General features: G+C 39.8%; 1 protein-coding gene across 3 annotated transcripts in view; it reads right to left on the reverse strand.

Moving 5' to 3' along the window:
* Positions 1-25,967, reverse strand: part of plxdc1 (plexin domain containing 1) — a 225,821-nt gene that overhangs the window by 74,757 nt on the left and 125,097 nt on the right. For 2 of the 3 annotated variants that reach the window (XM_042755524.1, XM_042755523.1), the window contains exons 5-10: positions 14,557-14,679; positions 5,710-5,828; positions 5,358-5,457; positions 5,176-5,271; positions 4,956-5,037; positions 4,792-4,852 (exon numbers count right to left, since the gene is read on the reverse strand). In XM_042755524.1, coding sequence (XP_042611458.1) covers positions 4,792-4,852; positions 4,956-5,037; positions 5,176-5,271; positions 5,358-5,457; positions 5,710-5,828; positions 14,557-14,679 — 581 coding nt within the window. The remainder of the gene's footprint in view (positions 1-4,791; positions 4,853-4,955; positions 5,038-5,175; positions 5,272-5,357; positions 5,458-5,709; positions 5,829-14,556; positions 14,680-25,967) is intronic. The other variant, XM_042755525.1, reaches the window with a different exon arrangement.

Consider the following 25,967-nt stretch of genomic DNA (forward strand, 5'->3'; position numbering starts at 1 on the left):
GTATCAAACAGTGGTTATGTGAGAACTTTTTGTTTCTGAATTCTGACAAAATAGAAACACTAATTATGGCCCCTGAAAGTAAAATCCCAAAGATAATACAACATATTGGTGACTTGGGCTCGTCTGTCCAACCGAGCCTGAGGAGCTTAGGTGTTGTTTTTGAGTCAGCTATGTCCTTGGAGCTCCACTCTAAACAATTAGTTAGAAACTGTTTCTTTCAACTGAGGAACATTTCCAAATTAAGATCATTTGTGACTAAGGGCGAATTGGAGATGATCATTCATGCGTTCATCTCCTCTCGTTTAGACTACTGTAACAGTCTTTTTACTTGTTTGAGTAAGAAGGAGCTTTATCATCTCCAGGCTGTTCAGAACTCTGCTGCAAGGCTTTTAATTCACATTAAGAAAAGAGAACACATCACACCGGTTTTAGTAGCACTTCACTGGTTACCAGTCCAGTATAGAATTTATTTTAAAATCCTGGTTCTTACTTTTAGAGCCTTGCATGTCCAAGCCCCTACCTGCATCACTGACTTGATACAGCTTCATACTCCCACCCGGAGTCTCAGGTCATTAGATCAGAGGCTATTAGTTGTTCCCGGCACTTATTTTAAAACTAGTGAGAACATATTGCTCCATAATATAAGCTTCTGGCTTGTCTCCAGAGGCCACTTTTTTTCTGCGAACTCAGTTGATTTAAAAAAAAAAAAAAAAAAAAAAACAACTGAAGACTTTGCTCTTCAAGCAGACTTTTGGTTAGTTGAGGGGTTTTATGGTTCTTTGTTATGTTTGTGTTTTGAATTTTTGTTGAATGTATTTAAATTGTAATTGTATTACATTTTATTGTGAAGCACTTTGTGATTTCTATCTGAGGGCTATATAAATACATTTTACTTACTTACTTACTGTAACCTAAAAGAAATGTGCTCTTTTACTATTCATATTCAAGCGTTTGTGCGGAAAATTATTGATGTGCATGCATGACAGGGAAGCGCCCTTGCGATCATATTTTTTCTTCTTTTTTTCCCCGTTTTTCCTGATAATGAAATAACTTAAAACTGGTGTGCCTTACATACATGAGAAATATATCTACAGAAATCTTGAAATGTCTACTTTTAAACAAACCAATTCAAAACGAAAGCAAATACTCCCTGATCATGCGCATCCTGTCGAGATGAGAGTCAGCACCATTAATTTCATCTTGCAGCCGACAAGAAAACATTAGTTTATTAATAAATAATTTAAATATCTCTTTTTTCACAATTATAAGGCTACTTCTGCCTGTGCTTTGTGGCAAACTTAATGCGTGTGCTAATATATTAGCTAAGACTCATTATGGATTAGACTGTGTTAATTTAGCACCGCAGCCCATATTATTATTTTCACCAGACCATAATAATAACAAATTCTAAATTGATAATTAATCATTCTTTTTGCAAAAATCATTGTTATTTGTAAACGTAGGCGTTTGAGGCAGTCTTTAAGACCAAGCGGAATCCTCTGCCAGGTGATCCCACTTCACAGCGAGTGTGACTTGCGCTAACTGCACCCAGGTTCAAAGTCTGCAAGTTTTGATTTTACAAAATCAGTTTGAGGCAAATGCAACTTATTTATCATGAGCCCAACATTAAGCAAGGCAGGAAAACATTCAGTCTACCTGAAGGAAGACATATTTCATTGTACGTTAATGCTGTTAAATAGAGAGAGAGAAAAAAATACATTGAAAACAAACAAACAAACAAACAAACAAAAAAAAACAAACAAACAAACAAAAACTAGTGTTGGCTATTCTTAAACTTGGACCTCATTATATTAAAGTATCAATCCAAACACCAGAAGCAAAGTATGCATTTTTATTCATTCGCAGGCTATATGATTGAAATAATGTTTTAGTTCAAATCTTTAAGTGCCATTGTTTAAAAAAATGCTTTATTGACTGACGTTTCATAAACCTTCAGTTTTTGTTATTTTTTTATTTTAAGTTTTTTTAATTTTTTTTTAATAGTATTAAACTGACTTTAAAATCTCAAGGAGTTTATAAGTTAAAACAGGTGAAAATGTCACGGTGAAAATGTCACAGTGCATGTTAAATAGCCTAAATGAACTTGTATCTTGTATAGTAGCTAACCGAAGACCTTGATTGCATGTTACCATGAAACTAACAATATAATTTGATTGTTTTTAAAATGAACAATGCCTGTATAAAATGGGACAGCAACCTTTATATCAAACATATAAACAAAAATAAATTGTCCACAACTGAGCAACGCAGGAGGCAGGTTCTGAATGTGCATGCACAATTGTTAGGGGGGAGGAGGATTTTTTGTTTCTTAAATTAATTTTCAGATGCAATGGAAAAAAATGGGATAAACACAAACATGAAACTTGTAAATAGTTAACAACATGGTCTAGATTAATAAGTCGCATTTTATTACATTCAGAAATAATACTCGGCAGGCCTAATAATGTTATAATGTACCAAAAGGATATATTTTTTAGTTCCCCTCACTTTAAAACAAATCCTTTAAATTTAACTATCAGAACAGAACAATAATTAAAAATATATAATTCTAATGGATAAATATAATTGCAGTATATAATAATATAGGCTTAGCTATAAACAAACTAATAAAAATAATTTATAGCAAAACATAAGGTAAGGTTGGGTTTACCTCTTTCATTCAGGACAAATCCAAACGTTTCCATATTCGTGATGCTGCCCATTTTGAAGCTAAACTATTATTCATTAGTTAAAATAGGCTTTGTAGTTCACGCTGTTTCAGTATCGACAAAAAAATAATAATAATGAACAAAAAATATGCTAAAGTGGACCGCTACTCATTCCTCACCATGCCGGTGAACGGCTGTTTCCAATATATATGTGCGCGTAAGGCACCAGCGTGATCAAACAGCTGAAACAGAAAAATACGCCGTTTTTGGTCACACAGTAAAGACATAATGCGAAACTGCGAAGTTTTAGCAGTTTGAAAAATCAAGAATAATAGCAGAGTTAATAATAATTATTTCTAAATGCTGGACCGTTCTCATTTCGCTCTGCATATGAAACCTGAAGGATTTATTTATTTATTTATTTTTGCCAAGAATGAACTGAAATGAAAACATTTACGTTTACCTTTACCTTTACATTTACCTTTTAATCTGTGTGTGTGTGTATATATATATATATATATATATATATATATATATATATATATATATATATATATATATATATATATATATATATATATATATATATATATATATATCAGTCATGATATATATATATATCAGTCATTTATATATATATATATATATATATATATATATATATATATATATATATATATCAGTCATTATATATATATAGATCAGTCATATATATATATATATAATATATATATATATATATATATATATATATATATATATATATATATATATAATGACTGTTTGATAACTATTGCATGCAGAAAAAGCCTTTGTGTGAAGGTCTTTCTTTTAATTTTTGACTGTAGCCTAAGACAGTCCCACGTTTTGAAATTAACTCACTGTAAATTTTCTAATGGTTTTTAAGTATGTTTCAATGTTATATTATAATGTTATTGTTGTTTTACTTCGTCGTTTCATCTCTGTATACAAATAAAAATTTTACAATTACAGTCAGTTTGCAACCCATGCCTTTGCGCCAGCTGGCAGTAGTTTCGTGAATAACTTTCACACGTGAGTGACTTGCAGTTAACGCAGTGGCGGTACACGCAGCGGTATTACCCATTTTGGTTGTCCACCTACTGTATGTACCTACCTATCTATCTGTCTATCTTTCTATCTATCTATTTGTTTATACAGAATAAACATTTGGAGCATCTTGAGAGTAAATGATGACAGAAAATTATACCTGGTAGGTAGTCAACCAAAATGCATATTAAAGCTACACGTTTAGGCCTATAAAGTCTAAGGACAGTTATTAACTATTGCAGGTTTTCATATAAAGTCCAGTGTTTGTATTTCCTGTGTGATTTGCTGTGAGTACAAATGAGTACAAAATCTGATTTGAAGCCACAATATGTAATTTATGAGATTCATATGCAGAGTGAGTTTTGGCAGGTGGGTGGTTGGGAGAATCCGTTCAAAAAACTAAAAAATACCTTGAATTAGTCAACACAATTCAACCTGAGAATTTTGTCATTAATTAGATATGTATTCTATATCTATTTACATGTTAGCCTTTTTTGAAAATGACTTCAGCTGAACTCAATTCACAACATTAATTTCCAAACACAGAAATAGGGTGCACTTTAGCTTTGCAGTGTCCAAAACTGAATGTTTATATGCACAATAAGCTATAGAATATGTGAAAGACTGAATCTATAGGACTTATAGTGGCAGTAAAGAATAATGCATAATTGATGCTTTGGATCAAAATTCAGAACAACTTTAAAAAGTCATTGCAGTTGTTATTACTGTGAATTCTTTATATATTAATGTGAATTCTTTAAATAAGTTAATAATTTGCTTCTGTGAATATGAATTTTTTCAACCTTAGTTTTTTTTTTTTTTTTTTTTGACTTAGCCAACTGCAGCTGACAAATCTAGTCCATTGCCAAGGCAAAGCTGACTGCTTTTCATGAAACTGCACTTTGGAGCATTTGTCTGATAACTTGTCAAAGTCTATGGTTAAAGCACCACTGAGCCGTGAAAGACTGCATATGCATTTTGCAGATGCGACTGCAGCAGTACCATTCTGGTTGAGTACCATCTTTATGCATATTTGGTGACTTGTTGTCCATACCTCCTCAGTGCAGCTGTAGTCCAGCCATTCTTGCCTGTATCGGTCTATTCCAGTTGAACACCTGAAAGATTATTGATGCATACATTCAGCTGTCAAGAGAGAACAAATGCCTTACCTGAATTCTGCAGAAACACACAGCAGATACTCAGATCTAATGCTGCTACCTTTGTAGAGTATTGCACCACCCACAGCCTGATGTCAGGTTGGACTGGATACATTGCTCGCAGGAATTGTGCTGGAGGCAGGCTAGCATAAAACAGGATATAACATCTAATGTCAGGGTGCAAATCTGTAAATAGTCAAATTCATGAATATTTGTTTTCAATGTGAGCAATTGTGGCTGTTGTAAAGAAGAGAAGGGCAAGCTGTGATCGATTTACTCACTTGGTAAGGGTGTGAACTCAAATGCTGAGCTATTTACAATCTTTGTTGTGTCAATCTCCACCCGATGGTACTCATAAATAGTCTGTCGTTTAGCATCTGTTGATGACACATCAATAAAGTACTGGTTAAAAGGAAAACAGTGTAAATGTACCATATATTAAATTCATTAAGTCTCAATTTACCTGGAGACTGTGGAGAAGACAAAAGAGCCATGAAGGCATCAGACAATCCCACTTTCACTGGATGCTCAGTGGAGTTGATTTTTTCCACAGGCAAAGGAACCTGTTATGAAAAATCTAAATAAGGAAACTGGACACTATCTATATCATATTTACTCTTCTTTTGTAAATTTGATATGCAATGGTAATGGGCTGTGAGCAGTTTATTTCACACTGTTTTGATGAAAACAACTTGAAGTGGCGATTACATTTCCATAGTAGTACTACATAGTAATAGCATTTCAACAGCTGGCTATGTGTTTGCTTAATTGATTTTGGTTAAACTGAGCCAAATAAACAGCAGAACCTGACTTACGTCTTTGTAGCTGAAAAAAATGGTCCCGTTATGACAGAGGACAGTCTGGAAGGTGAAAGCTCCTTCAGTCTCTCGATCTTTCAGCCTCACCTTGTCCCACTGCACCACAAATATGTCACCTGGAGCACCAAAGTGAGGTTAATTCTCCATTTAACTGACTAAAATATTCTAATAAACTAAAATACATATTTCAGTACTGATAAGATAATCAGAAAATATTGCGATATATACTACTGTTCATTTTTTTTTTTATATATAGTTTTTGAAATAAAATATGTATTATTCTGACACGTAAACAAATCAGAATCAAACTGATTTAAAAGATGTTGATTGTCAGATATAAACTCAAAATTTTAACTTTTTTCTTGCAGTTCAGAGTTTACACTTTGCTGGGCCGGGATTCCCGATAACAATTGATCTTAGTGCTTTCTACGAGTCATTTTACAATCGTGCGTTATAGTTTTACGTGCGTTTCCCAAAAATGCACTTAATGCAATCGCATGTCGCTGTGCTTTAAGTGCTACTTAGGAGTCGCTATCCGTTTGTCAAGTGCTGAAATGTCACCTAATAGAATGGCTCCTAATTAGGCTACATGCTCGTTTATTGAAATGTTAACCCAATTGCTGTGTTCCAGACAACTTGGATATTATATTATATTATATTATATTATATTATATTATACTTACATAATAATATCTAATATACTTTAGATATATATCGTGCACGTCAGCAAGTCATTGAAGATTTTTTTCCCCAGTCTTTGAAGCATATCCTATTTCCTAAGTTACTTCTTTTATTTATTTTTTGTTCAGTCATTTAATTAAGATGGGTATTTAAATTTTTTCTGCCTTTTTAATTATTTCATTTATAAATTAATAATAAATAAAAAAAAAACGAGTCATAAAGTGTACAGTTAAGTCCAATCAAATCCTTATATTATAATCACATTGCACTTGAATAAAGTTAAAGGTGTAATCTGCCAATTGTCCTGCAGGTGACTGCATAAATCTGTCTTCTTACGATGCACTTAGGGTTTTATGATTACTCCAGAGCACTCGTAGATCTACAATGATTTTCAAGTGTTACTTAAGTTACGATGCTTTTGGGAAACAGACCGTAAAATTAAGATCAGTCATATAATCATTTTTACAAACTTCTTAGGCTTACGAAGCTTTTGGGAAATGCAGCCCAGTTGAGTTTCTCACATTTCACATTTCACATTTGCCGACCATAACCGAGAGGTGAACTGGGGACCCCGGACAGAAACTATATCCTCGGGTAAACCATAGAAGCGGAAGACAAGTTCACACAGATTCTCAGCTGTCTCTAATGCAGTGGGAAGCTTGGGTAGGGGAATGAGACGACAGGCCTTGGAGAAACGGTCTATAACCGTTAGGATGGTAGTATGGCCTTTGGAGTGGGGCAGGTCGGTGATGAAGTCCACCGCGATGTGTGACGAGGGGCGTTGAGGTATGGGCAGAGGTTGCAGCAGCCCTGTAGGTAGCTGACTTAAAGATTTCTGTGTGTTGCATACATTGCACTGATGGATCAGGTTAGTGGTGTCCCTCCTAAGAGATGGCCACCAGAAACGATTCTGTAGAAGCTGAACGGTGGCTTTGATTCCTGGGTGGCTTGAACTGAGTGAAGTGTGTACGTGAGATATTGTTCTTTCTCGCAGATCACCAGGAACTAATAGCTTGTCCTGGGGACATTCTGGCGGCACCTCCAGCTCCTCGTTGGCCAGTTCAATTTCCGCAATAATGTCCCATTGGATGGGTGACAGAATGAGAGATGGGGAAATGATAGTTTCTGGTACCTTGGGACTGGAATCCTCCTCAAACTTCTGTGACAGAGCATCCGCCTTGACGTTCTTAGAACCTGGCCGATATGTGACAGTGAAGACAAATCTGGAGAAGAACAGAGACCAACTTGCCTGCCAGGGCTTGAGTCGCTTGGCCGTTTTCAGGTACTCCATATTGCGGTACGGTGAATGGATGTTCTGCTCCCTCCAACCAGTGATGCAACTCCTCGAATGCCACCTTCATGGCCAATAGCTCCCTATCTCCAACGTCATAATTCCTCTCCACAGCATTCAATTTACGTGAGTATTGCTGCTGTTATATAAGCGCCACCTGCTGTGGGAGAGTGAAATTGCATCTCATTCAGAGCATAAGCAAAGTCAGAGCATTCTGTTTTTGTTTTAAAATTCCAAATTATACGACCTAATTTCAATTTTAAAAACTTCCCATGCTGCATATATTCAACATCTTTGTTTGGGTTGTGATTCAAATGCAGTGGTTGCCTCTAATTTTAAATGGAAAGAGCACAGGCAAAGCCTTGGTTTATATGAAGAGATTTTTTGTCTTATTTATTTCATTAGATTTTTTAAAATTTCAATTTAGTTTTGTTATTTGACATGTATCTGTTGCACAAAGAAATGTGCAGCATTGTGTCTAAGCAATAATAAAAGGACAACTTTTCATTTACAATTTGTCTTAAATCTATTTTTTACTAAACTTTATATATATATATAATATATATATAATATATATATATATATATATATATATATATATATATATATATATATATCATGAGAAAATCGAATCATGAAATCAGTTTTGTGAATCAAATTGAATCGTAAGTTGAGTGAATCGTTACATCCCTAGTGTTAGTGTTTTAGTTAACAAAACTTTTGGTTATAATTCCATGAGTTTGGTTTCTCTTGTCATTGCTTTTAAACAGTCACTTTAATGAGCCAGTCTTGCTATATGCACTAATGCATTAGTACTGTAAGAAAGCTATTTTCTGTTGCCACGAAAGTTGATATGAAATTACACTGAATGTTCACTGGTTGAACAGATTAGTTAATTGTAATTTTAATTCTTCTACAGTTACTTCTGGCAGCTGATATAAATAATTATAAATAATTACAATTAATTGTAATTATTTATATACATTTTCCTTTTGAGCTAATTGGCTACATTTTCAGTGCTGCTAAACATTTTTGTGGAAACAGCAATGCATTTGTTTTTGTGGAAACAACTATACATTGTTTTAATTTATTATGAAACCTTTCTGATTAAAATAAAACTAAATAATAAAAATAAATTCAGTAATATTACTCAGTAATATTAAAGAAATAATCCACCCAAAAAATTAAATAGTTTATTTTGTTATTGTGTGTTATTTCTCATCCTCAAGATATTCTAAAGTAGAGGGAGGAGTTGGGCTTTTTGACTCAGAAAGGCCAGTAGACTTTAAATATCTCCCTGGCAACTGTCTAGCAACATAAATAAGATATACAACTCCTAATTATTGAATTCAAGTGTTATAATCAGACCTATTGCCACAGGTCTATAAAATCAATCACTTAGCCATGCAGTCTGCATTTATAAAAGTCTGTGAAAATCATCCACGCTAAATATTCCAAAATCAACTAACTGTAAGTGGTATTATTGGAAAGTGGTAGCATTTAGGAACAGCAGCATCTCAGCCATAAAGTGGAAGTCCATGTGAAGTAAAAGAACAGGGGTCACCAAGTGCTGTGTGGCTTGTAAAAGTTGCAATAGCTGAAGAGTTCCAAATTTCCACTGGCATTAATATCAGCACAAAAGCTGTGTAGCGGGAACCTTGTGGAATGGGTTCCCTATCTGTCGGTCACTAAGCCAGTCATCTCCCTCTTCCGTCCTCACTACCCTCGATGGCAGGGCAGCCAGGGGGTACATGGACATTCCCCAGGTAGAGAGAGTGGTTGAGATGAGAGATGTTGACTAAGTACGATTTCTTGACGCTCCAATCTCCCAGGCTGTCCTGTTTGGCGAGACTGTCGAGGACTTTGCCCAGCAGTTTTCGGCAGTACAAAAGCAGACTGAGGCCATTTAGTGACACTGTTGAGGACTTTTTCCTGCAGTTGTCTGCATTCCATCGTGGGCCTCGTCTCAACCTGCTTGTCTTCACACGCAGGAGAGTGGCGCCCCCCGTGTTGCACCTGGCTGCTAAGTCTTCCAAGAAGACGACGAAGCGGCCCTGACACGAGCAACCTGGAGATGTGGGAAACTGCTCTCCAGGAGGTGGCAGGGACAGAGCTGCTCCTTCCCCCAGAGGAGGGCTGGGCGGAGAATCTTTTGTTTCATTTTCTTTCTGTTCCGCCGCTGGCACAACGCCCAGTGGTAACCACATTTTCAAAGAAAGAGCAGTTTCCTTTACCTCCGGGTTGCAAGGCTCATGGGTTAACAGTGCGTGATGCACCGCTTCCTCACCCATGACACCCCCTATTGCCAGTGATCAAGAGATTGTGGTTAAAAGACGCAATGCCTCTCCACGCTCAAGCCTCAACTCATGCTCCTCGCAAGAGCCCCTCCCTGGCACATCCCTCTGAGGAAGGACCTTCTTTCTCAGGGGCTGGGCACCATATGGCACTCATGTCCAGATCTCTGGAACCTCCATGTGTGGCTCCTGGATGGGATGCGCTGGTATACACTATCACTTAGGCAGCATGACCTGATCGTTAGGTTCCTGAGGGGTGCCAGAAGGTTAAATCTTCCTAGGACACTCCTGATACCCTCCTTGGATCTCTCTGTTGTCCTGGGTGGACTTCAGAGGGGTCCCTTTGAGCCACTTGAATGAGTCAAGCTAAAGTTCCTGACTGTTAAGACAGCATACCTGATCGCGCTCACTTCCGTCAAGAGGGTCGAGGACCTCCAAGCATTTTCGGTAGGTGAAGAGTGCCTTGTGTTCAGGCTGGTCTACTCTCACATAGTCCTGAGACCCTGGCCTGGTTACGTGCCCAAGGTTCCCACCACTCCCTTCCAAGACCAGGTGGTGAACCTGCAAGTGCTGCCCCCGGAGGAGGCAGATCCAGCCTTGGCGTTGCTGTGTCCCGTAAAAGTGTTACACATTTATGTGGACTGCACCCACATCTTCAGAAGCTGTGAGCAGCTCCTTGTCTGCTATGGAGGTCAGCATAAAGGGAAGGCTGTCTCCAAGCAGAGCTTGGCCCAATGGATAGTGGATGCCATTGCCTTGGCGTAACGATCCTAAGGCGAGCTGTGCCCCCTGGGGGTAAGAGCTCACTTCACTCAGAGTGTTGCCTCCTCCTGGGTGTTGGCACACACCGCCTCTCTGGCAGACATCTGTCGAGCTGCTGGCTGGGTGACACCTAACACCTTTGCGAGGTTTTACAACCTTTGTGTATAGACGGTTTCTTCCTGTGTGTTTCTTCCTTTGTGGGTAACAGGTAATTGGCAGTAAGAACTGGCTTAGTGTCACGCTTGCAGCACCATTCCCTCTCACATGGGGATGTGAGCGCCTTTCTTCTCCCAATAGAGTTCCCCGGTTAGCGATCCCTGGTTGAACATCCTCCAGCACCCCCGGCAGTCAGACTTGGTGGAGCAGTTTGACGCTAGGCCCAGTACTGGTGTTACCATGCCTGGAGTCCCAGTCAGCCCCTTTTCTGGGCTAGGTGCCCATATGGCGTTTTCCATAGACTCCTAATGTCGTCACGACATAACTCGTAGTGACCAACAGATAGGGAATGTCTCAGTTACGTATGTAACCCTATATATTTTATGTCCCCATGTCACATCCTAGAACCACTCGCTGTTACCATGACACATTCTCGTCTCCTCTGCGTAAAACCTAATGAGTGGATGCACGCTGTCGCCTTATATACCCATGTGCACGGGGAGTGGCTCAGCATGCACAATCCACTAGCCAATTCTCAGTGGTGTTCTCTCTTAAACTCAGAGATGATTGGGCTCCCAAGTTAGAACCCTAATGTAATCACGACATAACGTCTTCGTTCCCTCCATCAGGGAACGAGGGTTACATACGAAACCAAGACATTTCCATGGCCAAGCAGCATGATGCGTGATGCACCGTTTCCTCAACCATGACACCCCCTATTGCCAGTGATCAAGAGATTGCGGTTAAAAGACGCATTGGCTCTCCATGCTCAAGCCTCAAGTGGTGTAAAGCATGCCACCACTGGACTCTGGAGCAGTGGCTCCTTACTTCCAAAGCAATGTCCATAAAGACATGGATGGATGATTTTGGTGTGGAAGAACTCAACTTTATATATTTATATATATATACAGGTCCTTCTCAAAAAATTAGCATATTGTGAAAAAGTTCATTATTTTCCATAATGTAATGATAAAAATTTAACTTTCATATATTTTAGATTCATTGCACACAATCTGATATATTTCAGATCTTTTATTGTTTTAATACTGATGATTTTGGCATACAGCTCATGAAAACCCAAAATTCCTATTTCAAAAAATTAGCATTTTTTTTAATCCGACCAATAAAAGAAAAGTGTTTTTAATACAAAAAAAGTCAACCTTCAAATAATTATGTTCAGTTATGCACTCAATACTTGGTTGGGGAATCCTTTTGCAGAAATGACTGCTTCAATGCAGCGTGGCATGGAGGCAATCAGCCTGTGGCACTGCTGAGGTGTTATGGAGGCCCAGGATGCTTCGATAGCGGCCTTAAGCTCATCCAGAGTGTTGGGTCTTGCGTCTCTCAACTTTCTCTTCACAATATCCCACAGATTCTCTATGGGGTTCAGGTCAGGAGAGTTGGCAGGCCAATTGAGCACAGTAATACCATGGTCAGTAAACCATTTACCAGTGGTTTTGGCACTGTGAGCAGGTGCCAGGTTGTGCTGAAAAACGAAATCTTCATCTCCATAAAGCTTTTCAGCAGATGGAAGCATGAAGTGCTCCAAAATCTCCTGATAGCTAGCTGCATTGACCCTGCCCTGATAAAACACAGTGGACCAACACCAGCAGCTGACATGGCACCCCAGACCATCACTAACTGTGGGTACTTGACACTGGACTTCAGGCATTTTGGCATTTCCTTCTCCCCAGTCTTCCTCCAGACTCTGGCACCTTGATTTCGTCGAATGACATGCAAAATTGGCTTTCATCCGAAAAAAGTACTTTGGACCCACTGAGCAACAGTCCAGTGCCGCTTCTCTGTAGCCCAGGTCAGGCGCTTCTGCCGCTGTTTCTGGTTCAAAAGCACACGCCTGTGCACGGTGGCTCTGGATGTTTCTACTCCAGACTCAGTCCACTGCTTCCGCAGGTCCCCCAAGGTCTGGAATCGGTCCTTCTCCCACAATCTTCCTCAGGGTCTGGTCACCTCTTCTCGTTGTGCAGCGTTTTTTTGCCACACTTTTTCCTTCCCACAGACTTCCCACTGAGGTGTCTTGATACAGCACTCCGGGAACAGCCTATTCATTCAGAAATTTCTTCTGTGTCTTACCCTCTCGCTTGAGGGTGTCAATGATGGCCTTCTGGACAGCAGTCAGGTCGGCAGTCTTACCCATGATTGCGGGTTTGAGTAATGAACCAGGCTGGGAGTTTTTAAAAGCCTCAGGAATCTTTTGCAGGTGTTTAGAGTTAATTAGTTTGATTCAGATGATTAGGTTAATAGCTCGTTTAGAGAACCTTTTCATGATATGCTAATTGAGATAGGAATTTTGGGTTTTCATGAGCTGTATGCCAAAATCATCAGTATTAAAAAACAATAAAAGACCTGAAATATTTCAGTTGTGGTGTGCAATGAATCTAAAATACAGTATATGAAAGTTTAATTTTTATCATTACATTATGGAAAATAATGAACTTTTTCACAATATGCTAATTTTTTGAGAAGGACCTGTATATATATATATATATATATATATATATATATATATATATATATATATATATATATATATATATATATATATATATATATATATGTTCTGCCCCCGCTTCTGTGTGTGTATGGCGTGGCCTAGCCAGTTACATCAGCTCGGCAGATAGTTAACAGTTTCCCCAAGAAAAAGAATGAAGCTTGTTTATCCTTTCCAAACTTTACTCAGGAAGCACTGTAAAACTGCAAAGAACAATACATTTCAGTATTCCATTCAAATACAGAAGTTGTTTATGAATAACATTGAAATTTAATCTGATAAACATAAAAATAAATGTGCCAGCTTAATGCTAACTTCTATGGGAATTTACATTACGAAGCTAACGTTTAGCATATGCGATCAAAATACACATTTAGAACGAACTCAACTTCATTAACAAAGGATCTCATTACTATTATTCTTAGTGCTAGATGACGAGATGACTATATGGCTTCGTACTTACAGGCAAACGTGTTTTCTGACCAAGTTAAATCAAGAGAGAAAAATTGAGTCCGCTTAATTCACCGAGAGATATTGAACTGACGCGAGACTGCAAGTAAAACGTAAACAACATGCTAGGTTAGAAATCACCACAAGAGGTCTCTCTTTGCCCAGATAAACAACAGAACATAACAATATATATATATATATATATATATATATATATATATATATATATATATATATACACACACAATACTAATACCAAAATAAAATGGATCTAGAAGCTGTTCGGTGTTGCCTCCTCACCAAGATTGATCACTCCCTCTGTCTTGCTTCCTGGGTCTGACCCCATTTGCTGGCTCAGTCCAAATCCCTGGCTCTCCTTTGTCCTCATGATTCACTGGTACTCCTAAGGGTATTCATTAGCCCTCCAGCACACCGGAGTGACTATGGTCTCCTGGTCAGCCCATCCATTGGCCCAGTGTCCAGTATTGTCTTTTTATCATGTGCAAAGTTGCATTTTCTCCTGCTCCGACATTGCACGTTCATGGATTTTCTTTGTTTTGTTTGAAAATAAAAGTAAACTGCAGCATTTAGATCCACATCTCCTCTCCTTGCCGTGGCTGCACCATAGCACAATCTGCACATTTGCTAAACCGTTTTCAACATACTTTGATTTGTGATGCACTAATCTTAAGTGAACTTACCATTGTCCAGATACCGCACAGTGGAGTTTTTAGAAAAACTGGGGTCAAAGTTTGCCATGAGTGGAGCAATATACTGCGTCGCTGTCAGCATGCGGTGTGTTATCTCTCCAGTGAAAATAAACCCTATAAAAATATTAAGAGTTCAAGCATAAGATACATTTCCCACAAAAAGGCTATATTGTTTAAGTTGTTTCACAAAAGGGCTATGTTAATTAAAATAAATATTTTGTGCATTCTTATTGCATACCAGGATAGAACAAATACCTTTCTGTTTAATAATATGTCAAAGGTTATTGATTGATTTTTTTTTTTTTTTTTTTTGCCATTACTGCACCTTTCAAATTGCATTATTATTTTTTTCACTCTCAAACACAGCCACCATATATATATATGTTTTTTATTATTTTATTTTTTTACAGTTTCTAGGGCTCATTTCTCAATACGTAGGTCACTTTTTCAAAACTCTTCCCACAGTTTTCCACACCAACTTTCTTGCTATAGCAGTTGATTTTACATTTGAAATAAAACTGCTAAAAATGTCATGCGTCTCATTCTTCCATTACACTAGCAAAGTTCGTTACCAACAAGCACACTTTGTCACTCACAAAACAAGGACTTAAAAAACAAAACACTAACAACAGGTTATATATCAATTGTTTTGTAGATCAATTTTCTATACAAAACAAGAATAAAACACATCTCTACTGTTTAGAATTCAATGCAGTATATGTTACATGGTCCATATTTACATTACTTAAAAAAATATTCCTAAGTTGCCCCTTTTTGTATAGATGGTAATGAAATCAAAAGACTAACATCTGTGTTCAGGTTTAAAAAAGTAAAAAAAAAATCCAACCTGATCACACTTGTAACACCACTAGTCAATCTTTCAAAACCTGTTCTGATTCTTCCATTGCAGTTATATATTTTAGTCGACCTAATCATTGTTTCAAAACACAAGATCTTTGTAAAATATAATGAGAACATTTGGTTTAATCACCGAAATACAGGAGTATGATCTTTTTTTCAGTTTAGTACTTTTAACAATCAGTTAAATAAATAGCAAACAATACAAGATAAATGTTTCAAATCCTTGTTGATGGACTAAAGATCTTACAGTAATACAAAATACAGTTGTCACATTAAAAAATACACTAATTACCTAACTTATGTAACTGACATAAAATTTATAACGTTTGCAATAGTATATATTTAGTGCTATCAAAAGGTGTGATAAAGGTATGACATGGCCAAGAGGTTAATTGACCTTTTCAGATGAAGAGTAAATACCAGTAATTTGTCAGTCCCCACTTTGGCCTCTGTTTACAGTATGTAAAATGTTGTATTTGATTCCATCTGTCTCCTTTCTTCTCATGAACCTCTGAACAATCTGATGGACACACAGTCAATGACTATTTCTTCTCATTTCTACTCTATCCCTTTCTAGAATATGTTCACAAATTTCAAATGTTCTCTCTCTGTTTCTCTAATAAACACAAACAAAAGCACATTGAACATTGTGGTTATCATCTGAGATAAATCGCTTATAAGCTTTTAACAAGAATTCATTATATTTGGTTTGCATTTTGGAAATTTATAGAATTTTGAAATATATGGAAATCTATAGATGTACCAATGATTCATTGTGTAATGAAGCATCAACAGAGTGAGAATCCATCTGCAGCTTTATTCCAAAATGTAGTAAACAGGCAAGGTCAAACACCAGCAAACACAACAGAGAAAGCAATCCAAATCGTAGTCAAGAGAATGCAAGTGTCAGGGCAGGTAGAAAACAATCAATAAACGAGAGACAGTTCAAGGTAATTCACAGAGAGACTAGGCACGGGAGGAAACCTCTCACAAATGTACACCGGGGCAATACAAGACTTAGCAATGAGGAAGGATCTGGGAGATGCTTATATAGTCACCTAATGGGTGTCAGGTGTAGGAGTAATCAGGACCAGGTGTGTGGGTGTGTGTATGTGATTAGTCTGAATAAAGATCAGTTCGTGACAGAGCCCCCTCCCTGTAAGCGGCTCCTGACGCGTGGAGGCAGATGACGCCGGGGTCTTCCGCATGGTCAAAGGGCCGGTTTATCCGGATGCATCCTATGAAACTCAGTAGTGAGTGTGGGGTCGAGGATGTCCTTAGCATTGACCCAGGAATGCTCCTCCGGACCGTACCCCTCCCAGTCTGCTAGATATTTTAGGATGCCACCCCGACGTCTGGAATCGAGTAGTTCTCGAACCTGATATATTTCCTAGCCGTCAACCATTATTGGAGGGGGACCCTGGTCACTGGTCTGCTCTTCTGGCTCCGCTCTCGGACCACCGGCGGGTTTGAGAAGAGACACATGAAAAGTGGGAGAGATGCGATAGTTAGTGGGTAATGCCAAACGGTATTAGACTGGTGTTACTTGTTTAATAATTTGGAAGGGACCCACATACCTGGGACTGAGCTTTCTACATGGAAGTCGAAGGCGGAGATCTCGGGTAGACAGCCAGACCCACTGCCCTGAAGTGTATTCTGGATTAGGACGACGGTGACGATCAGCTTGAGACTTTTGTCTTCTCACAGCATGCAGTAAGTTTGTGTGAGCTTGGTTCCATATGTTTTCACTCCTATGGAGCCAGTTGTTGACAGCTGGTACCTCAGTAGGTTCTCCTGACCATGGGAATAACGGTGGTTGGAAGCCCAATATGCATTTAAACGGGGTGAGTCCAGTCGAGGGTTTCTGTATGGAATTTTGCACATATTCTGCCCACATAAGGTATCGGCTCCAGTCAGACTGGTTCTGTTGACAGTAGGACCTGAGGAATTGTGTAATCTCTTGATTCAGTCTTTCTGTTTGACTGTTGGATTGTGGGTGATATCCAGATGTGAGGCTGATGTTGATGTTGAGTTGTTGGAAGAATGCCGACCACACTTTTGAGGTGAACTGAGGACCTCGATCCGACACAATGTCATCAGGAAGACCATAGAAGCGAAACACAGAGTTACATAGAGCCTCAGCCGTTTCCAGAGCTGTGGGTAGTTTGGGGAGGGGAATTAAACGGCGTGCCTTGGAGAAACGATCTACCACAGTGAGTATGGTGGTGTTGTTATTGGACTTGGGGAGGTCGGTGATAAAGTCAATGGCCAGATGAGACCATGGTCTATGAGGAACTGGTAAGGGGAGCAGTAGGCCGGCTGGTAATTGTCTGGGAGTCTTACTTATATTGCAGGTAATGCAACTATGGATGTAGTCAGTGGTGTCGGTTCTCATGGTTGGCCACCAGAATTTGTTTTGAAGGAGATGGAAGGTAGCAGTGATCCCAGGATGTCCAGAACTAAGCCCTGCATGAACCTGTTGCATGACCTGCTCACGGAGTGCCTGAGGAACAAATACCCTGTCAGGAGGTCATTCGGCCGGTATGGGTTCTTGTGAATTAGCCTGTTCAAGTTCAGTCATAATGTCCCATCGAACGGGAGCCACAATTAATTTTTCTGGAAGAAGACTCTCCTCTGTGTTACCTGAGCCCAAAACATCATGTTGACGTGACAGAGCTTTGGCTTTGGTGTTCTTGGAACCGGGTCGATAGGTGACAGAGTAGTCAAAGCGTGTGAAGAACAATGCCCATCGTGCCTGCCTGGGGTTCAATCTCTTAGCGGTTTTTAGATATTCTAAGTTCTTGTGATCAGTGAAGACGACAAAGGGATGCTCTGCTCCCTCCAGCCAATGTCGCCACTCCTCCATCGCTGCTTTCATGGGCAACAATTCCCTGTTGCCGACATCATAGTTTTGTTCAGCCGGACTGAGTTTGCGGGAGAAGTAGGCACAAGGATGGAGCTTAGGTGGATTACCATGCCGCTGAGATAGGATGGCCCCAATGCCAGTATTTGATGCGTTCACTTCGACTATGAACGGGATCTTAGGATTAGGATGGTAAAGGATGGGAGCAGAAGTGAAACGTGACTTGAGTTCCTTGAAGGCCTCTAATGCTGACATGGACCAGATGAGATGAGCAGGGTGTCTCTTGCTCATGGAGGTTAGAGGGGCAGCTACGGAACTGAAGTTTCTGATGAAACGGCGGTAGAAATTTGAAAATCCTAGGAAGCGTTGTAATTCCTTTAACGTCGCTGGTTGTGGCCAATCAAGAACGGCTCTGACCTTCTTCTCATCCATTGCCACTCCATCCTGACTGATAATGTACCCCAGGAATGATGAAATTCACAGTTCTCGACTTTGGCATACAATTTGTGGTCGATTAATCGCTGTAACACTGACCTCACGTGTTGTACGTGTTCTTCATATGTGTTAGAGTAGACAAGGATGTCACTGATGTACACGATTACCCAGTGATCCAGCATGTCCCGAAAGACGTCATTGATGAAGGACTGAAACACGGTTAGCAAGACTGAAGGGCATAACAAAATATTCATAGTGCCCGGTACAGGTAGAGAAAGGTGTTTTCCATTCATCACCCTCTTTGATGCGGATGAGATTGTATGCATTACGAAGATCTAGCTTGGAGAAGTAATTAGCCTTGCGAAGTTGTTCTAAGGCCACTGGTACTAGGGGTATTGGATAACGGAATTTAATAGTAATGTCATTAAGGCCCTGGTAATCAATACAAGGACGAAGGCCTCCATCCTTCTTCTTGATGAAAAAGAAACCTGCTGATGAAGGTGAGGTTGATGGTCTGATGAACCCCTTGGAAAGCTCCTCGTCAATATATTTTCTCATGGCTTCAGACTCTGGTTGAGATAACGGGAAAATACGGCCCTTAGGGGGAGTGGTACCTGGTAGTAGATCAATGGCACAGTCGTTAGCCCGGTGAGGAGGTAGCTTTGAGGCCTTGACCTTACTGAAGGCCTCTACGAGATCGGTGTATTCTGAGGGAAGTGTGGTTGTTTGCTCCGATGACTCCGTGAGCTTGATGGCTTGAATTGTGACTGCTGGCTTGTCGTTCAGACATCTGGCCTGACATGAGGGATCCCACTGACTGATCTGACCCTCCTTCCAGGAAATGAGTGGATTGTGTTGTCTTAGCCAGGGCAGTCCAAGAATGACCAGATTATGTGGTGACGTGATGATGTAGAAGTGAATGTTCTCTTTATGGAAGGTCTCGGTCACCAACACCAACTCCACAGTGGTGTGTAAGACCCTTCCATCTCCAAGAGGTCGTCCATCTAGCACCTCCACTGCCAGCAGAGAATTACAAGGAATCAATGGAATGTTATGTTGTCGGGCAAACTCATGTGACATGAAATCCCCCGCTGCCCCTGAGTCCAATAGTGCTAAGGTGGATATATCATTTTCTTTTAGAGACAATTTTATGGGTATCTTTAAGCATGTCTTGGAGTAATATGCCTGAATGCGTGAACTCACCGCAGAAGAAGTGCGAAGAGGTGGTCGTGTAGGACAGGAAACCCGGAGGTGACCTGCTTGTCCACAGTAAAGACAGAGACGTTAAGTGATACGGCGTTCACGCTCCTCTGGTGATAGTTGAGTATATCCCAGCTGCATCGGTTCCTCGGAAGGATATGATGAAGTGTTTACAACCGGTTGATTAGTTGGAATTGCTCTGACAGGGCAACGAGATCTACTCAGATTGTCAATTTGAATCGCCAGTTCAAATAATTGGTTCAACGATCTTCCCTCGTCCCTGCATGCCAGTTTAGATTGAAGTTCTGTCCTTTGCGGAAAAGCAGCTTAAGCATACTCTCAACCCAATCCGTTTGAGCGGCGAGAGTGCGAAAAGATAAGGCATACTCAGCTGCGGTGTTTCTGCCCTGACATAAAGCAAGTAACTGTTCATCTGCACTTTTACCTCCTTCAGGATGGTAAAATATTTCCCGGAAACACTGGAGGAAAGAGCTGAACAAGGGGAAAGTTGATCCATCCTTCTTTACAACTGCCGTGGCCCAATCCAAAGCCTTCTCAGTCAGTAAAGAGCATACAAATAAAATCTTACTGATGTCTGTGGTATACATCGCTGGCTGCTGGTTAACGTACAGAGAGCATTGTAGTAGAAATCCCTTGCACCTCAAGGGGTTTCCGCTGAATTTTTCAGGGAGAGCCAGGCGAGGATTCATCAAAGGAATGAGAGGAGGTGACGTGTTCATGCTCGGCTGGCTAAGCATTGACTCCAAAGACATATGAATACTCCGAAGTGCACTCACTAGCTCCTCTGGGAGTGTTGTTAGTCGAGTTAGCTGTTGCTGATGAGCAGCGAGTTGATTTGCCTGAGCTGACACTTTCGTGGAAAGTTGAGCCAGGGCTGCTGGATTGTGCTGTGGTGAAGTCTTCTGTAACGAAGCATCAACAGAGTGAGAATCCATCTGCAGCTTTATTCCAAAACGTAGTAAACAGGCAAGGTCAAACACCAGCAAACACAACAGAGAAGGCAATCCAAATCGTAGTCAAGAGAATGCAAGGGTCAGGGCAGGTAGAAACCAATCAATAAACAAGAGACAGTCCAAGGTAATTCACAGAGAGATCAGGCACGGAAGGAAACCGCTCAGAAATGTACAATACAAGACTTCGCAATGAGGAAGGATCTGGGAGATGCTTATATAGTCACCTAATGGGTGTCAGGTGTAGGAGTAATCAGGACCAGGTGTGTGTATGTGATTAGTCCGAATAAAGATCAGTACTCGGGCGAGAGTTCCCTCTGGTGGCAAGCGGGAAGAACTACGGGAGTCTCGTTCGTGACACATTGTTTAACCATTAAGATCAGATGGGTTAAATGATATGAAAAATGCATTCTCACTTGCTTACACTTGCAAACGGATACAGTTGGCCCAATTTCTCAAACCATTCTTTCAGTTTTCATAACAAAGACACATTTCTCAAAACTATACATGAAACTATAACTGGATTGTCTGTTTTTTATCATGACAGATCGCTAAACTCCGGTAAGAGCAGAGGTGGAGCCGTGTGCTTTATGATTAACACTCGCTGGGGCACTGATGTTACAGTTTTATCTACACTAAAATAAGGTAAAGTTAAAATGAAAATGTCCTAATAGCTTTAGGAGAATAAAAGAAATAATAAAAATAAACAAACTGATTTAATTAAATCTCAGATTTAATTAAAATCAACTTAGCTGAATCTATACCTTCAAACTAAAAATAAATGAATGAAATGAAATCATAGAGAGGTAGAATAAAGTAAAAAAATAAATAACACAAACAGAACCAACATATGTGAGGAGGGGCAAACCTAACTGAGTCTATGCAGAAGGTTATAAACAAGAAGTGTGTGTGTGTGTGTGTGTGTGAGAGAGAGAGAGGGGGGGGGGGGGAGTGGTTCACACTTTAAACTCTCACAGTGTCAGTTAGTCAGATGCTAACAGCTATCAGTTAAGTTAGCTTTGGCTACACTCAGTTGCTTGTTTACACAAGGGTCTGTGACGTGGGTGCCGTTATCAGATTGAACCAGAAGAGGCTGCTCTCAGCTTCCGGGATCAGATGTTGGTAAGAGACCGATGCAAGCTTACAACACTTGCAAGTGGAGCAGAACTTGCACTATTGTAAATCTGCATGGAAAACTCACGCGCCGTCAGTTATGACGTATTGCATATAACTTAATTCACAAATCAAAACAGCACATTCACTTCACAGACAATGGCAAATTACTAGTTAGCTAGACTAGAATTAAACCATTACTTCACTATTCAATTGCATCACTTCAATAAATACAATGATACAATACAATAGTGGAACATACAAAAGATACATGCATTTACTAGATACATTTGTAACTGATTTATTATAGTCTAAATTAATAAAATGTGTGTGTGTGTGTGTGTGGTTAGAATGTGAGTTGGCCCCTTTGGTGTCTGGCATCGAGGGCTATCTAGTTATCTCAGAATCTGTTTGAAGTCGGATGGGAAGACCTGTTCAGTATCTTCCAGATAATGGGAGTAAACATAGCCATTAAGCACTCATATAAATGTATACCATGGGGCCAGATTCTGTAATTTATATGCAAATGTCAAAAGGCTAAAGGAATCCCTACAACATAAAGCCCAAACTATCGTACATGATCCTAAGCAGATGCTACAGTATGTAGCCTAGGCCTCTGGCCGTAAGGGATAGTGTCACGGACAGCCGTCTAACGTCCCAGGGGCAACTCCCATGGAAATGGTAGAGTTGGTACTTAGTGCTCGCTATGATTGTGGCCTGCACTTCCCTCAGCATGGCAGCGTGGGTATACTGTTCCCCATAGCGACCCCTAGAGGACGCAGTTTGAAGTTCCCTTGAAAGGAAACATCTCAGGCATCTCATACCATGGTTCCCTGAGTAGGGAACGAGACACTGCATCCTCTAGCTTCCTGCCATGCTTCGGACGCAAGCTTCAGACGAAGAAGTGAATGACGTGTTATCCCTGCGCCTATTTATCTATAGTCGCACCGGTAGTGACGTCAGGGGCTGTCGCCGGCCAACTTCTTGGTGTTTTTCAATGGATGCTTCAGACATGGCTCACGACAAGGCGTTCCCCATAGTGACCCCTAGAGGACGCAGTGTCTCGTTCCCTACTCAGGGAACCATGGTTACGTTCGTAACCTGAGATGTTTCTCCTCTATGCCCTGCCTTTCTGAAACGCGTTGATTTTTACAAAGCTCATCTTTTTGAAAATTGAGTTGTGCTCTGATTGGCCAACTATCCAGTGTGTTGTGATTGGCCAAATGTTTCAAGCGTCTGACGGAAATGTTACGCCCCTCAACATATACTGTTATGGAGTGTCCCAGTCAGAACACCATCAAGACAGGTAAAAAACAATAAAATCCATTACAACGAGGCAGTTGTTGCATCCAGTGGTGACATAATTACTGATTATAATAACTTATACTGTCTTTTTACGTGTTGCATTGCATATCATGCCGTGTAAACATAAAACCATGTCTGCATTTGTGATCGGAGAAACGACAAACAACAAGTGCTACTCTACACTGCTCAAAATTCGCGTTTGAATCATCAGTGAATGGTCAATCATCAGTGAAGGAATGGCCAGCGGCTTGAGTGAGGAACAGCTGGGGGCTTGAGTGAGGAACAGCCGGGGGCTTGAGTAAGGAATGGCTCGTGGCTTGAGTGAGCGGCAGCCAGCGTCTATAACGAGGAACGGCCAGCGGATTCGATGAAGGAGCGGCAGGGGCTCGAGGCAACCACATGTGACTACTCCGGGCTGGACTCAGCTTCGTCGACTGTGAGCGCAAAGTTGATGTATTTCCTCAGCAACCAGTACGGATCACCCCGCAACAGTGAGAATAAAAGTTACGCCTTCTTTCTTTGTGTGAACATCTGGACAGCGTTATGCAAATCTTCCCACATACTGACGTAGACATGTGGGGGCATGTTTAAACGAGCTGTTTTAGGGGGGCGTGATAGAGTCTTAACTTTAATATAGAATATCTCTTTGGATTTGAGACTTTAGTCTTTGCAACTTTACAGATCTTCTTTAAAGGGTGATCTATTTAAGCCCACTGAAATGCTTGAATGCATACACATCAGCATCAGTGTTTTACAACACTCCAAAGAGAAAATTTAAATCACATCATATGACCCCTTTAAGGAACATATAATCATATTTTCATAATGATTTTTTTCTTCTCAAACCTTGTCTGTGGTCTAAACACTCCTGGCTAAATGCCCCCAGAGGGCATCACTTCCCACTTTGATAATTACTGTATTTACCATGTTCTGAACATCACATCCTTTCTTTTTTCCCCAGATGAAGTCTATCTAGGTGGTTAAATAAAAATATTTGGACTTTATATCTAAAAATTACCTCAACTTAGCACCAGCAAGCTTGTTAGCTAGACAGTCAGCATCAGCTAACAATATTTACTTATTTTCAGTATGGTTATGAATAAACAATCATATCCATCTACTCGGCTAGTTAATCCAACCAATATCAAAATTTATACTGTTGATAAACAATATAAAAACAGACGTCACATAGGGCTAAATACGTAGCATTTATGTAGCATTTCTCTTTAAGAGAAATTTAATCTATAGGAAATGCTCTTTTAGTGCGGAGGCGCACAGGAGAATTGGCCGCTTGCAACACGACAGGGGGTAGAGCAGCCTGAAGTGTGCAACCCACTCGACTCGGGAACGACCACCACTGAAGCGCCATCTCGCCAACACGCGAAGCTTCTGAGAGCATGCTGAACTCGTAGATCACAGCAGACACAGTTGAGCAAAACGATTCAAACGCTCGGCTCCGAAGCGAAAAGCTGGTATGCATTGCACCTGCTGCCTTATAATACTCCCACTGTGATCAGCGGCAGCTGGATGCAATAATTGCAAGCCAATGTGCATTGGCTAGTTTAGTTTACACTCAAAGTAGATTGGTCTATTGAAGCGATATCCCAATTCGTCGGTCACCGGCGTGACATTGAGAGTGACCGACTGAAAGGGAACTTATATTTATAATAGAGCTACAGGTTTCCGGTAGTTGGGGTGAACACTTGACAGAGTGTTACTCAAACAGTTCTCGGCGTTATCTTTTAATAAAATATTTAATTGAATGTCTCTAAGACAAATTCTGTAACAGCATTTCAGAAATACGCTGATATGTATGTAAACGTACAAATATTTATAATGACAATGAGCACAATATAGCCTAACAACACAAATGTTTGTTCTAACTCTTTCACACACTAGTCTTATTCCTGATAAGTAAGCCTAAAATTGCTAGATATCTTGACTTTATCCTTAAAGGCACTACTGCGATTGTCACACCGTTCTGAGATATAAACCACAAAGTTTCTCATAGGGTTACACTTTGAAACAAGAACGATTCTATATGTCTCCATGATTTTGTTAGTTCTTTCTGTTTGAATTTGTTTACCGCAGTTTCGCCACTCCTGTAGTATTTCCCCATCAAATAGTAATTAATAGGCCTTGTGCTTTGTTTCCTAGTTTTAGATGCCATGTTAGAGATGTTAGAGGACAATATTTGATTTAATAAAATATCGCTTTAACCCTCTGTCTTCTTTCGAGACATTTACATTATATTATTATACTATACTAGTTTATATCAGATGCAAGATACAAGATAAGTTTCTTAATAATTCTCTTCCTTCAACATAATATTAGGTCTACTCATTCCCTAGTAATCTTTAACTAAATTATTTTTATGGGAGAACTGCTTCATCGTGACCATTAATTATGACTGTTGAAGGCGTCACGTCCCTATAGCCCCAACCTAAATTCAGAATTTGGTATTTAAATAAGGCTTAGGGGACTCAGTTATAGGTGCGGGACATTTCTACATTGTTTTCTACATTGTTACAATGGCCACCCCTATTCCAAACACTCCTGAAACAAGAGTGATGTGTGTAACACCACAGAGAAGTTCTGTTTAAATGGGTGAAGATACGCACCGGGAAAGATGTGGGCCGGCAAAGATTGGCCAT

Source organism: Cyprinus carpio, unplaced genomic scaffold (assembly GCF_018340385.1).
Source record: "Cyprinus carpio isolate SPL01 unplaced genomic scaffold, ASM1834038v1 S000006717, whole genome shotgun sequence".
NCBI classification, from domain to species: Eukaryota; Metazoa; Chordata; class Actinopteri; order Cypriniformes; family Cyprinidae; genus Cyprinus; species Cyprinus carpio.